This window comes from Spodoptera frugiperda, chromosome 3 (assembly GCF_023101765.2).
Source record: "Spodoptera frugiperda isolate SF20-4 chromosome 3, AGI-APGP_CSIRO_Sfru_2.0, whole genome shotgun sequence".
NCBI classification, from domain to species: Eukaryota; Metazoa; Arthropoda; class Insecta; order Lepidoptera; family Noctuidae; genus Spodoptera; species Spodoptera frugiperda.
The window spans coordinates 611,970-628,495 of NC_064214.1; the positions used below are offsets into that span (position 1 = coordinate 611,970).

The window sequence follows — 16,526 nt, forward strand, 5'->3', positions numbered from 1 at the left end:
CCTTTAATTCCATATTGTGTCATAATGGTCAGACATTTCCTGCTAAGACAACTTGAAGGACGCTAAGCCAAATTCAAATAGTCACTTCCTTGCTTCATTGAAACTTTACCCTTAGCTCGATTTCGAATTCCGTCTCGATTTTTTGAATTCTGTAATTGAATTCGTTCCCTGTTTTATGTTCTAACTGTTCGAAATTATGTTAAGTGTGCTGTTCAATGGAGGATCTTTGTGGACACCCTTTATTCCATCTTGGGGATGAAGGACTTTGAGTTAAGTAAGTCAAGTGCTAATCGAGGATAAGCATTGCATTAAATAGTAAATATTTTTTTGATTTCTTTTATTTTTAAGTTTTCTAGGTTAGAATATTGGATATCGAATAAGCAGTATAATATTAAGCATTTTTGTAATTTACAATAAGTAAAAATCGTCACTCGCAACTTGCTACTTTTCTTAAATACTTACTTTTGTAATCTTTAATAGATTACAAAAGTCGTTAAGTCCTGCTATTGTGCTAATATAATGCTCAGTTCATCCATTCAACCTAATTGGTACGACACTACTTTTGTCTATCGGCTAAAACATACTTACGACATGTCAGCTCAACTTAATTCCGCTGTCGAGACATTTAAGTCTAGACGCATGAAACACCACAATAAATTCTCATGCGATAACCGGCACTGATAGATTTACGAGATTCTTAAGACAGATATAATAAAACCGCACATTTCTATAATAAAACTCGAATTCCGACTAAAGGTAAGCGTCCACAGACCTGTATCGTACGGATTAATTTTTCAGACTGGGTCCACTGTATCAACACTGATTAGATTGCCGACGCAAGTGTCAGCAATTGGTTTGCCAATACCACTTTCATCGGCATTACATATGACGTCATCGGTACGCATTGCATGTAGGCATTGCCGATGAGTGGTCCGTACGATCCGGATCAGTTGACGCTGTGTATGACTTTATACAAGACAAACTAAAATCCATTGCGTGCGATCCGTCCGATACGGTTCTGTGGATGCTTACCTTAAGATATATACTAATATCTATACCAATAAGAAATAGTAAAGAGATCATCAGCAAAATGTGTCAAAGGTTTTTATACATCTTCTCTGCCATTTATCATTTCTTTATCTGTAACATTATCCTTTACAACAAGTGGAATATATCTACTAATGCATGAACTTTTTATGTTTGATGAACTATTGTCTTTCCTGGAGACTTTTGTATAAGGTTTGAGAATTGCAGTTAAATTATATCAATAGTATTCGACGCTACTGTGGTTTGTCTGTGGCTAGAAGATTAGGGTTTATACTACAAAACTTGATAAAAAAATGTAAACCTTAAGTCAAAGTCTGTATACAAGTATTTATTTGTGTAACATAGGGTATATTAAAGGTTGTAAAAGACATGAAAAGAATCTAAGCGTGTATTGGTGAACGTATTTGACAAAAAACAGTACCTTTCATAAAATTACTTGAGGCTAATTGCGTAGTCCTGATAAAGTTATTTATATTCCGTCCTCAGTGTAAATATAAAACAATAAGAAAACGAGGTTATTTTCTCATGACCAGAAGGGACCATCTGGATTATCCTCAGTATATTGATACGTGAGATAAATGCAGTAAAAGATTTTGTCCCACAAAACACTTACTTATGTATGCAGAACATTGGCGCTATTAATCCGAATTTTGTGAGTGATACTTACACGTTTTCTGCGCCCAACAGGGTTTCTTAGATTAGTTCTAGGAAGGATATAATGTTGTTTGAAAAGCAAGCTTTGAAAATACTAGACTTCATATTTCTTTATTGGTTTTTATTGACAACGTGATTTCAGAATGTTTCAGTGTGTTTTTCGTTCGTATACGTGAATAGTGAGTACAGTAACTCTTGTTTTTCTCTCCCAAAATATCAGTTTTCTGTGTTAGCGATGAGAGTAACGATTCTCATCTCGTGCTAACCCACTTCCACACAACCACTGTGTATGATAAATTGGGTTATAGAATTTTTCGAGTTCATTTTAGTAGGTTTTGCAAGATTTGCTGGGTTTTTCTACGTTTCAAAATATTTTATTGAAGGTGTGGCCACAAGCTTTATTATTTATAAAACTTACTCGTTGTGTTTAGTGTTTCATTTTCAAGGCTATCCTGATGAATCGCGACTCGTCTTGAAGATAATGTACTCTAACACTTACTATGAGATCGTATTAATAAGTGAATCCTTTTTTATACTTTAATAGAAAAACTTCGTGACAGTTGTGATTATAATATTTACACCACGATCAGTAATTATTGTACTGATTAAATTGTATGTTTCATTTCAAAGGCATATGTCCAAAAACTATCGAGTTTGTTCCAGATGTTATTTATTCCACATCCATGATGGATATTTGAACTATAATAGATATCAAATATATTATGGCGAAACTTTTGCAATTGAGAAGGTATCACCAATCCGTTTATGGTAATAATATACGCAAATGAGATAAGTTTCTTCATTAAACCCTATTGAAAATAATATCCGTCACCAACCCAGCAATAGAACTTTGAATCGTGTTTGATGTAGGATTTCAGGAAGAGCGTTTGAATTGAAACCAAAAATAAAAGCTTCATAGTAAACTTTAATAATTCTACTAATCTCAGATCACAACATCGAATGGCATTAGGCTGTGTACACATCTAAATAGGAATGCTGATCATTCAAGCTGTTAATGATAATTTATATACAAAATCGATTTAAGACCAGGATTTTAGAAATGGAGTTCAAACGACTGAAGCGTGTTCTGTTGTATTATAAAACCATTTATCATTTCAAGAATAGAGAACGATAATAATATCATTGATTTCTTTTATAATGTCTGTTCAATTTCATTTGATGTCATTCGTTTTCATAATAGTATCACATGCTTAAACAATTTTGGTATCTAATGCCCTGGTCTTAAGTATTAGTTTCAATCTATGTACAAACTATAATACTTACTTAAATGCCACGTGCCGTGCATCTTACACAAGTATTTACACTATAAATTAATTGTGTATTTAGATGTGTAATCACCCTCACATTATAAAACACTACAAAGATATCGTAATCAAAAATATGTACACTATTTACATTACTTAAAAAAGTTTTTAAAACCACTTACTCCTAATATCTACAATTAAAAGTCTGCATAATTAAAACGACTTCTCATTCTCTGTCTTTCGATGCACACAACACAAGTGATTTGTCTGTTTGAGTCTATATGCACTGTCTCTTCAGGTATCGTTAGTACCCGATTGTTCATAGTTTTCCGTAATGGTTATAATAAACTGACATTATGACCGTTGGAGTACTTGGCTGAGGACCTCATTGAACGGTTGTTCATCGTCAGTCGGATTGAGGAGGTGTTGTTGTCACCACGTCGGAGAAGCGATGCGTGGTGGCCACCGGATTCCCTGTAAAGAAATTAGATGTTAAAAATTCTGCAATATTAAATTTGTATTTTACTTGATGAACGTCAGAATTGTAGGCTGCCCATAGATATCCGGAGCTGCGGACTACCTAGCGGGCTTACTGGGGCTCCAGCTCGAAAAGCAGGAGTAGGAACGGTAGTGGTTTTTAGTCAGTAAGAGTCTGACGCTATAATTGGATGATTTTCCCCCTCAAAAATAAAACCACCCAAACTACCCATAGATGTGAGTGGCAGGTTGTCGTTTGATATGTTCACCAAGTCTGGCTAACGGAGGTCTCTGTTTAAAACTTTTTGAATATTCGTAATATCTACACGATTATTTCCATTAAGCAGTATACTTATTTATTTATTAGATTTATATTTAAGGCTTTACATATTTTTAGCGTATCTAAAACCCCTAAGGGTGTTACAAAACTTTTAGCATGTTTCGAAGTCCGTAACAACTGTCAACATTTTTGACAGACAGGACCGACAACTTTACTGGCACGTAACATAACGTTTTCGATATAACAAGCGTTTTTATTCTTGTAAACTTTTTGAGAGGTTGAGATTGAAGACTACTAAATAAAAAAAGAAATTTTACTTTCAATACATACATAAGTACTTTTAGGAAAAAATACAATGTTATTACAAAATAGATCTTGGCCAAATTATTCTTGAGGCGAACTTCCAAATAAAATGTTTCAGTGGTTAAAACTTATAATGTCTTATCGTTACATTTAACCGCAACTCGTGAAAAATTATTATGTCACCAAATCAAACCATAGACTGCCATAAATCATAGATACATTAGTGTGTTTTATATAAGGTAATATTTTAGTAACGGTAGGTCCCACGAATCGTTCCTAATAACTGGACGCTACAGATCTATCATATTTTAAGTAGAGTCAAAACTACTGGCACGCTTCATTTCTATTAAAATCGATTCAAACAATTTACGAAATCATGACCCGTAGAAGTTCGCCAAGAGGTTAATGTACGCCTTCAACATTGTCTAATAAAAACTAATCGAGCATTACGAAAAACCAATTTTTTCAAATACCTAGGATACTTTGCTAAATAATTGGATGAATCCAATCCATGAAAGTCAGATTAGACCTAAATGGGAGACGGGATTGACAACGTTTCTTAGTACTTCATAATGGATAATTTATTTATTCGGACTAAGTAAAAATGTATTAGGTAATATTCTAGAAATGTCTACATGATCACTCAATTATGTGATGACATAGAATTGCTTCTGATACGTCGTGTATACTAAGAAATCTGTATGACCTTTATCAGACAGTATGAGGTCAGAGCTGAAGAATATATTTTTATCGTACAGGAAGAAGATGAATAGGTAGTAATATGATATATAAAATGTACATTATCTAGTGAAATACAATTAAGTAGTATAAATCAAAATCGTTGTGTACGTCCTCTTAATTTGCACACATTAAATTGATCGCCGAGAATATTTCGAATTACTTAACGAAAATAGAAAATACTTTTTTAGTGTTTGTAGGATAAAGTATTTTATTGCATGATAGCAAAAAATAGTTTCAAACCCACACAGTGACCTACTCACTATATCAATATACGCAAAAGAAACATAAACCTAAAATTTTTAATCAGCTAAAACCCTCATATATTCAGGCAGCCTATCAAAAACGAGTCAACTTGTTTATCTTTAATTAAGTTCAACATGATAAAAATATCAAGGAATAACATCAAAAGAATTTCTCATACTAAAAATTTCAAAGGCCAAAAATGGTAAACAATTTTTCATAATGTTATTTGGAGACGGACATTTTACCCGAGGAACCTTGGCGTGTGTTCATAAAGGCTATTGTATGTGACAAATCTTTTCATCATTAATAATCCTCCCAAATACGGCTTTCATATGATGATTTTAAAGGCTTTTCTTGGGCGGAATACCGTGAACGTTTCCTTCACTTATTTCTATTGAAGATTATTTTATTGTCGGTATCAAACACAATTTGTCTTTGACTTAGTAAATTCAGGGAATTTCAAAACATTACTTCTTTGGTTGCGTGTTAGAATGATTGTATTACGGTTTCTAGAACTCAGTTCAATAGTAAACACACTTGTCTGAAGAACAAAACACTTTAGTTTAAGGTAAATATATTTCAAGATATTATCGTTCTCAAAATAGTGCCTGTCTGCGACTACATTGAACGAATGACGTCACGTTTATTATTCCCCAAAGAGGTAGTCATTGCCACCAATTTATTCTATTTCTATTTTATAGTTTTATTCTAATTTCCAAACATTAGGGAGCCAATTTATAGCCGTAGATTAGGTGCAATTTTATATTTTGCTTAACAATGTGCGACAATAAGGTTCAAAGTCCTATCAGTGCTTTGTGCCAAACAGCATTAATTCAATGAATGGAAATAATAACTATAATTTATCGAACGTCAGTGTCAATGCCATTGAGATTCTTTTTCATTCTCTTCTACGATTAAAGTAATAGCCTAGCCATAGTGTTGATTAGCTGTCGGAAGATAAACGACAATTGACTTAATTCCATTTCGCAGAAACTAACGTCTTTAGTGGCAGAAAAATCAGAATTACCTAACATAAATCTCATAGTAGTAGCTGAACTTAGCAGTTTTAGAAATTATATGACCTCCTTAAGATATAATATTAGATCTGCGGACTACCTAGCGGGTTTACCGGGCCTCCGCCTCTAAAAGCAGGAGGAGGAACGGGGTGGTTTTTAGTCAGTAAGAGTCTGACACTCCCCCTCGCCTCGCCCAATGCGAGAAAAGTGATTGGATGATTTCCCCCCTCAAAAAAAAAAAAAAAAAGACAGTAAGGGACTGACACTTCCTCTCGCCTCGCCCAAGGCGGAAGAAGTCATTGGATGATTTTCACCCCTTAAAAAAAGAGACTAAATTAAGACCACGCGCAACTTTTATATTGAAATCCAACCTTCACCACTGAGCGTATGTTTTCAAACTTCAAAGATGAAAGAACAAGTCTTTTGATCAATTACTCAAATAGCCCGAAGTGTTTTAGGGGTAACTTGGTGACTTTTGTAACTTACCGTGTAGGGTTAACCCAAATCAGATTAATTCGAGAGAAGTACTCCTAATGTTGTTGTACCTCTTTACTTGTTTGTGTATCTTTTGAGTTTAATTAAAGGTCATACTCGATATAGTAAATGTATAGCGTAATTTGATTTGATTTCATTTCATTATTATTTAACAAGTTTCCAGTATGTTTTTTAACTAAAAGCCACGGTTTACTTACGTAGATTTATTGAGAAAAGCTCTATAGTTTCATCGCCTACGACTGCGTCTACACACTACTTAGGCTGCGTGACGTCGCCGCGTCTGCACGCGTTGCTCACAATAAAGAGTCCCTCCGTGACTCGAAACTACTAGAACTTTTCTCAATATATTTACGTGAGTAAAATGTTTTTCATATAATCCCAGAAAATTCTTCAGTAATGCCAAGGAGTATAGAATCGTGCTCGTTGTATGGCAATAGGCTTACCACCTATTACGGGCATGGGACTTATAACAAAACTAGTGAAAAGTGGGTGTTATATTATTTATAAAGACAGACTCGTTTTCAGTAACCACCCCTAAACCCCTAAATTCTTAACTAAAACTTAAGTACTTAGCGTGACCTACAGGTTGTCACTTATAGGTTAGCTAAAACCAATATATCGTTAAATGTCACCTATCTTAACTTAAAGGTTCCTTTAAATTTAGGAGAGGCTAGGGAAAAGGGGCATTAGATGTCTCTAAACTTTGTTTAACTTTTACAGTAAATAACGTCTTATTTATTGAAAAGGTTAAATAAGATTTTTTATTTAAGTTCGTAGTAAACACCTAGTGTAGTATTTACGATTAATGAGCGTGTGACCTCAACTAAAGTAATGGTCCGTAATAGAGAGGTAGTTTTAGAGGTACCTAGTAAAAATTGAACAAAGCTCACCTACGCATTTCGTACCTCTATATTCGCTTGACCTCACTAATTTAGATTAGATTTTGGATTGCTTAGAGAAACTCTTAACGTGTTATCTCTGACTTTAGTTACAAAGATGAATATTATTTAACGTTCCGTAATTTTGAGCGGCATTAACTGCCAACATTTTAGATCTATTATATTACCACATTCTTTATCTATATATTTTAACCACCTCAAACTTTGTAATGCACATATCAGTTGGTTTTGTTTTTTAGGGGGCAAAATCATTCAAACTCAAGCCTTGGACGAGACGAGAGGGAGTGTCAGACGCTTACTGACTAAAAACCGCCCCGTTCCAACTGCTACAGTTCGAGCTGGAGCCCTTGTAACACGCTAAGCAATTCGCAACTCCGGAAATAGTAATTGGTTGTGCTTTGCTACTCATGAGTATGAGACCCTGAAGTGACTGCTGTGGAAGTTACGTGTGTAGTCCATAAAACAAAATTAATTTAATTTTTCATACGTTATTAATAAAAAGTCAAGGATTGGCCGCAAAAAGCTTTACACAGAGAGGAGTAACTAAAACTAACTTTATAAATAATGAACTCGGTTACTGAAGTGAGAATGCTGTGTTATATCCAAACCATTCCAGACCGCAACACTTAAATAAAAAATGAGTTTTGTTTAATTACAAGCCTGTAACGAAGTTCCAAGAACTATGCTAACGACGCTCCAAATAAATACATTGTTTAGTACTTTGTAAACTCATTTTGTTTATTAAGTTTATGATTAATCACTTCGAGGAAGCAATATGTATATTAATCAACGTTTTAATATTACAAGTTACCGGGGCTTTGCAATGGCGTGAATATTGACGTAACATTTCACCTGAGATATCAAGTTTTGGCCTCTTTGGGAAATGTTATTTATAGGCCGGAAGATAGTGAGAGTCTTGGGTAATTGATGTGATTAATACTGTGGTGATTGATGAGAGTTTGGTTGTTCTTTCGTTGTTTGCGGATAGCCCGGATTCACCTATATCAACAAATGCGATAGGATTTAGTTGAAACATCAGGATCACAGAAAATCAAGGGGTTTTAGTTGTGGAAATGTAATTTCGTAGTTTTATCTTGTAAGAAAATTATCTATCTATATCTAAGTAAAGTTAGTTGCTCTTGGAAATGTCACGTATTAATGCCAGTTATACATAAACTATATTTCATAGAGACCAATAAAATGCATAAAATGGACATAAACTACAAGACGCACAGCCAAACCTTCAAATTCAATTTCATTTTGGCACAGCTACAAACATGCTTTGGCATCACTAAAATGCGCATCTATTTGGCCCCTGAAGGCGTGAGACTTGACTGATGTATAAATTGAAAGGTAGTAAAGGATGTTACACATTCAGTTCAACTTTATATTCTGCTGACATCAAATAAGGTCAAAGCTGACAAAGTTTGAGGTAAATGCTTGCCTTGTTGAGTGCCAACCACGACTGCCGAGCCAGGGGTTTTGAATTTTGGATCACACTCTATATGTACATATAAATTATTAAGTCTTTAGACTTTTTAAAATTTCTCAACATTACAAAGAGTCTAGAATTGTGCCCAGTGTCTAATCTAATACTAGGCTCATCCCGCATACCACGGGATGATATTTATTTTGAATCGTAATTTCTACTACTAACTTATACTTCATATATGTTAGTATTCATATAAGTTAGTAGTAGAAATGCATGCAATACATTTAATAGTACATCTATCACTTTCTGTAAATAAAAGGCATATTTTTTTTACTTCGAATGAGGTCACAGAGTCACATCTGGAAAAATGTGTGGTAAAAGCCTCCGTTTGTCATTGTGTATCTTGCGACAGCGTGGTGCGTCTCACCTATTTGTATCAGTGATGATGATTATAAGTCTTGGATTAGTGAATGTGTTGCATTTTTCTTTGTATTTGTTATGTTTGATTAGACATGATTGATTAAAATAAGACTGATACTTAGTGTAGAAGTATCTTATTGAACAATATCCGCAGTTAGACACCAGCAAAGTATATTTTAAGTCCCTTTTAACCAAAACATTAACCCTTCGAGTTCCAAAGCGCGGATTTACACAAGACACAATGTGTTTTCTATTGTTGTCTTATATGTATACGAGAAGTTTAATCAGTTTTTCACTTTAAATGTATCGGATTACTATTAATTCCGATACGAAATAAGTATTTGCACACATTCAAAATATTTCATTATTCTAACAGAAGTGCAGTACCAACACATACTAGGTAAGAATTTGTTCCCGCTACCCAAGTGACGAAAATAAAAATGCATATACCTATAAATGTACTTTTATTTTGTTTTAGTGTTTCCGAAACCAGCTTTTTTCACATAAATATTTTTCTCCTGTCACTGTTACTATCGATTTTACCATTAAATAGGCTGATAAAAATATTTGCCAAGCAAATATCTGAGCACGACTTAGCATTGATTTATTTCATCCTCATCAGTATTCAAGATATTCACTGAGGCGTTAAGAGACTAACATATTTAAAGGATAAAAGATTTTTGAAGAAAAACACAAAGAAACCATTTTGTGTAATACTTAAATTCCTATTACGTTACAAAAGAAATAGAGTTTTTTTCTTTGAACAAAAGTAAACTTTGGGGTAACCTACTAAAACTAGGCTTGTTTTCCTTGACAAAAGGTTTACCGAATTTATTTATATAGGGCCTCATCAATCTTTATTACTATTGGAGGAATGTTTTCTTTTCCATCGATTTGGCTTTTGAGGTAAACAGTTCAGGTATGGTTTTATCTTTAAACCAAATCTGTGTATAAGGTCAGTAAGATTCAAAGCTGGAAAAATCCATTTCAATAATAAAATTTAACTAGTAAATAACAAAAACTTATACAGTTATCATAAATTTAATTTTACAGTGACTCAATTTTTAGGTTTGTATTTGATCTATTTGAATAGTGACTATAATATATAGACTTGTCAAACATTGTTATCCTGTCGTAAAAAAAAATCTGTTTTCCTTCATATAAAAAATATTTAAAAAACGTTTATAAAACGCTAGTAGCGATCCCACAATTTAGTATATTAACAGAATTTAGAGTTAGGTTGTTTGCCTAGTAATTTCCAGTCCAAAAGATTCAGACTAAAAGGGGTAAACGAATATGTAACAACAAATGTACGTAACTTAATTACAAACAAAACAACAGTGTTGAATTAACTTTATTTTAATTATCTTGTCATTGCCATAAAGATAGAGGTTGATAAACAAGCTTTTAGGCATCATCCTTTTTGTTAATTACTTTCTATACTAAATTTATTAATATTATAATTATATTTATCGTGAGAATATTTAGTTAATAGGTAAACAGTCTGTGATTAAATATGGGTCTCAGTGATTGTATTACACAAAGTTATAATTTTCACAGGGTATTCTAATCCTCCTATTAGAGATTACAGCATATTTCTACTATGTAGAGGAAGCTTAAATAGGCCTCCTCTACATAATTGTCCAGTAGCTGTCATGGACGAGACTGACAGAATCCGTAAACAAATATCTTGGTTTTTTACCCTATCATTAGTAAAAATGTTATTTTATGTGTAAAATATGTAGTTCCTACACAATAAAATAATGTAGTACCTGGCATGCTATATTATTGCGCTTGAGATTCAATATAACGCTCTTGATGTGCGAATAAGAGACTACTTTATTACCTTTGTGTTAAGTTTATTCCATATTATCCTTGTTTATTCTCTAAAGGAATAAGCAAGTAGCGTAATTCATTAGTTATCGACCTTAAATCATACGTTAGTGCTTCATTTCGGTCAGAGATGCACATGTTCTATGTCACATAATATAATTTTAACTTTGTTGGGTAATTCAGTTATTATCATTTATTTAATAGCGGGCGATATTTTTACCGGTCATTAAGCATCATTCCGTACTGCATATGAGAGAGAACTTCAAAAATTAAATGTCTCAATAATTCTTTCCTGGATCCGAAAATCGTAGACCCTTTGCTCAGCAGCCGCCTGATATAATACGACCACCGTTTCATATAAATAAACCATATACACCTCGTACAAATACTTCCAAATAAATAGGAAGCGACCTGTACCCAATGTCCATAGAATAATATAATAGCGTAACCATACAGACCTGTCACTGTGTCGATGAGATCTATTCTTCTTCGGCCACAAATGGAATGCTCCGTAGATAACAGGATTGACTAGACTGTTCGACATGCCGAAGAAGAAAATACCGCTGAGTAATTCTTCGCTTTGCTGTAAACAAATAGAAATTATTTAAGGAACATTTATAAAACACAAACTTACTAAATAATTACTAAAACATTTTTAGTTTGTAAAAACAAGAGCGAATCCTAGTGTTGGGCATTTAAAAAAATATATTCATTAAGTATTTGATTAAAATATCTTATTACATAACATACGTCCGAATACTCAAACGCTACTCAATTTTAAGTTGTACTTAAATATCGTGCTATCTCTGTCATTTTATAAAGAATTGATAGTGACAGAACTATGTACATTTGAGAACGTCATAAAATTAAGTAGCGTTTGAGTATTCGGGCAATAATGACATACAATTATTACACGTGAACTATATATTGTCATTTATTATGTAGAACTACTAGGATTTGCGAGTACGTAGATCTCTATCCTAATCTCAGGACTATATCTACAAATACTATTTCTCTATTGTATCCTAAAATTGAAGAGTTTCGTATGGTTCATTGATCTGTATCCTAGACCAACACATCAAACTCAATGTGTCGTCTGATCTTCATATCTTCATACTCGTACGTTCGAATTTTGTAGGCATTATTATGACTGACTGGATTAATCCACTGGTGTTCATAGAAACGGAAAAGTCTGGAAAATCGTATGAAAAGTACGAGAAAATAAAGGATCTATATATACGTACTTACAAACCTTATACATATAGGGCACGTTAAAGAAGTTGCAAGCAGACAGTAATAACAACGTGATTTTGGGGTCCTAAAACTGTCTATGCTAATCGGTACCTACTAACTATTATTAAGTCCAACGATCTTATCCCATCTCATAAATAGATAGATTAATCTTTATTGTACACCATTAATAAAAAGAATACCAAGAAGGAAGAATAATTAAAATAATGGGCACAAAGGCAGTCTTATCACTGATAGTGATTTCTATCGTGGTTTATATAGGTGGACATAATGCAAAAGAAATATTTAGACTGACTAAGTGATAAAAACCAAACCAAAACATTCCATTTCTCCATTATTCTCCCTTCATAGATTTCATATTAACGTCAGATCATATTTATTTATCTTAGAAATTCTGAACAAGATTGTCTCTGTTATCGTCGGATTAGTTACGAATTTATTGGAAAACAAAGTAGGTATATACTTCACTGTATCATGTATCGCAAAATATTTGCTTAGGACCAAATGGTTATCTTGTCGTTAACAATATATACACTGAAGTGTAAGGAAACCTGAGACGTAGTAGTATAGATGTTTACTTTGTAAATGTTTGTTTAATTTGAATTTAATTTTAATACAAGTTTCTTTGCTTCCTCTTTGCTTCCTTGTTGCTTCCTTGTTGGTCTTTGGTGACACGACGGTATAGAGGTAACATGAGGTATGAATTATGAATCTATATTTGAGTAAAATTAACCTCCTATCAATCTGTGTAAGCTAATTTCTTTTAAATTTCACCTCACGTACTTAAGTACCTATAAAAATGATTGCCATGGCATAACTCATGGTTCTTTTCCGTATGATTACGATCTAGGATTTTCTGGTGATATTTAAAAAATATAGTTTTCTTTAACAAAACGTTGCCCCACTTTAGAATTTTCTCCTGTATCGTGAGTGTGTTTACAAACATACAAATTCACATAAACATGACACCTAGACCCGAAACAACAATTTGTGGATCACACAAAAAGTAAGTGTATCTATATTTTATGCAAAGATTAATTTGAATAAATGATTTACTTATTGTATACCTTTATTCTAAAAATACGTATTGATATATTAATGTGATTACTATACATAAAATATATTTCTAATGATTGGATTAGAACTAATTATTTGTAAATTTGATTCACAATGAGCCCAAATGTAATATCAATGATTAAATTTCCAGTACCTAGCTGAAATAATTTCCGGGTTTGATCATTTGTCAAGAATGCAGGAAACGTTGTAAATGTCAATACGACGGAAATACAACTAAATAAATTACATGAACTACAATATAAAAAAAAAAACATAATAAGTAATGGGTGATTCTAAATTAAAAAAGATTCCGGGAACGAGGTTTGAGGTTTTGATTTAAACTCCAATTTAGGCAAATTTTGAAGAATACTACGGCGGCGTATAGAAGAAATGGAATATTTTTTTTTTTACAATAATATTAAAAAAAACAATCTTAAATATCATCAAATTTTTGGAAAATAATCCCATGTTGGCGAAACTAATGAATATTTTTAAATTCACAAAGTTTCGTAAATATCACTTCATTGGATAAACATAAGTAATGAAAACTAACTTTTTATTTTTCACTAAAACTTATCAGTGTCCAATTAATTTGATATAAGTTTTTGCAATTCAGAGAATCTAGAAAATTCTTTATAAACGTGATTTTCATTTTAGTTTTGTTTTATTTCGAGTAGTTTAGAAAATATTTCAAATGAAAAAGTGTTCGTCTGTTAATTGATCTAACTTTAATCCTTATTCTCGAAATCCATGTGATTTTATAACGAGTTTTAAAAGTTTCATTATATTCAAAGCAATAAGTACACCAAGTTATGAAAAAAAAAAATATCTGAAAAAGTGGATGCTGACTAAAAGGGTGCTTTTTCACCAGAGATGTGTTATAATACGTTGCTGTGGATGTGTTTAATTTACACGAAACTTATATATTCATTGGTACACACACATAGCTTAGCATTGGTGGGAACAGATTCAACTAAGATTCGTTTTTATCTAGACTAGTGGTCGCCTAGTGGTTGAAATTCAACCATATACGATTTAATTTACAATACCACTTAACATACGTTCAAAGATAATTTTTATTTAACTCAAACTCAAACAAACTCTTTTATAAAACTCTATTCATATGAGACGTCAATATCATCGCAATGTCTATCGATTTTGACGTTTTGTCAAATACGATCAGATACTATGCATGTGTGTGTAATGTTTTATTTATTGATTTAATGTACTTTATAAGCATTATTTTTGAAAAATATTAGCGTTATGCACTTGGCACATAAACTATAAGTGTACCAAATTTTATGCTCCTACGTCCGCGCAATTTTCGTAAATAGCGGTCCAATGTTTTTGCATCACGTATTAATATATAGATATATGCGTACTATGGCTGTGTGCTATGATGAGGATCGCAAACTCGAGCTGCGCATCTTCCTCATTCACATCTTCATAGCATCTTACTCGGACTGCTACATAGCACATCTCTGGAAGAAAAGCATCCTCAATGTGGAAAGAAATGTGAGCTGTATGTACGTTATTATTCGCATTCAAATGACTAAAAATACTATAAATATTGTTTTATACAAAAGCTACCTATCATTATTCATAAAACGGTTAATTTAGGTATCAAATGGAACATTAGTTTCACGACATAACTGTTAAAATTATTTCATAAAACTTTAATAATTTAGGTCTAAGATTAGTCAAATAAAATGCGAAATGATTTAAGTTTTAACAGTTGGACATTTAAATTAAAATGATTATTTGACTGTGGCAAGCCTAATTCAACTTAAAGATATTTCATTTCTATTTCGTAGCTTCTTAGTGCTATTACTATTAATATTATGAAGGAAAAGCTATTAAAATCCGGCCATAATGTCGACAATTCATTTCAGATTCACTATGATTTATGAGTAGGTAATGATTATTTAATTCTTCTATTCTATTCCTTCTTCTTGGTCGGTTTTCTATCACTCTAATATTTTTAATGTAAAAAATATATGAATTGATAGTTTTTTGTCATACCTATGTATATAATATTATTCATATCTATATAATAAATGGTAAGCGATGATGTGGCCTAGTATGATGGATCATGCTTCCGAAAAAGCAACTTATTCACTCAGGACTTAAAGTCACTTAAGGTATATTGTATATCTATAAGTAGATTAGGTACCTACCTTAAGAATATACTTGGTATTTGCCATAAATAATTTTCTCCTGCATTATAAATCTAAACATATATAACTCAAAGGTGTCTGACTGAGTGACATAGTGATCTATCAAGGCACAACCCAAATTTCAGGACGGTTCGGGCTGAAATATTGCATGCAGGTAGATGTTGTGACGTGGGCATACGCCAAGAAAGGATTTTGATCAATTCTACCCACAAGGGGATAAATACGAGATGAGAGATTTTGCATGCATAAAGCTACTATGACGTAGGCATCCCCTAAGAAAAGATTTTGATAAATTCCATAAAAATAATACTTCTAAACGCAAGCGAAGCCTCGGGCAAAAGCTAGTTAAATATAAACTCAATGAGAAACTCATACAAAAATCTGAATAAATTCAAACTTCGAAACTCATTTCGCACACAATTGGCAATCGGTCGGAGTTTCTGCATCGAATCTTTATGTAGTAAGTTTAAAAATTATTGAATGTAAAGTCAAATTGGTTTAATTTTACTTAATTTTAACAAATCTTGAATAATATGTTATTGACCGCACGGTTAGTGAGGTGGCTGGGCAACCAGCTGCCGTGCAACGTGTAGCGGGTTTGATTTCCACACGGAGCAACATTTTGTGTGATCACAAAAAGTTATTTTGGATCTAGGTATCATGTGTATGTGAACTTGTATGTTTGTAAATGCACCCACGACACAGGAGAATGTGAGGCAACGTTTTATTGTAAGAATAAAATAAATATTTTATGTTTTCTCAGCTGTAGGTTTTTGATTGTTTGTTTAGTTACGATTACAGAGTAGGGCAAAATGTGTTCTACACTTCAGAATATGAAATGTAAAATCTTTTGCAGAAAATATTTTCTAACTAAATTTCTTTAATATTATAACAGAACCTAGACAAAATCTATCACTAATCTAAGGTCAAAGAAACG

The 16,526-nt window shown here is 32.7% G+C and overlaps 1 protein-coding gene across 1 annotated transcript in view; it reads right to left on the reverse strand.

Moving 5' to 3' along the window:
* Positions 1 to 2,608: 2,608 nt before the first annotated feature.
* LOC118274017 (gonadotropin-releasing hormone receptor) overlaps positions 2,609 to 16,526 on the reverse strand; it is a 116,618-nt gene continuing 102,700 nt past the window's right edge. The window contains exons 6-7 of the mRNA XM_050707815.1: positions 11,564 to 11,688; positions 2,609 to 3,440 (exon numbers count right to left, since the gene is read on the reverse strand). Coding sequence (XP_050563772.1) covers positions 3,305 to 3,440; positions 11,564 to 11,688 — 261 coding nt within the window. The 3' untranslated portion in view covers positions 2,609 to 3,304. The remainder of the gene's footprint in view (positions 3,441 to 11,563; positions 11,689 to 16,526) is intronic.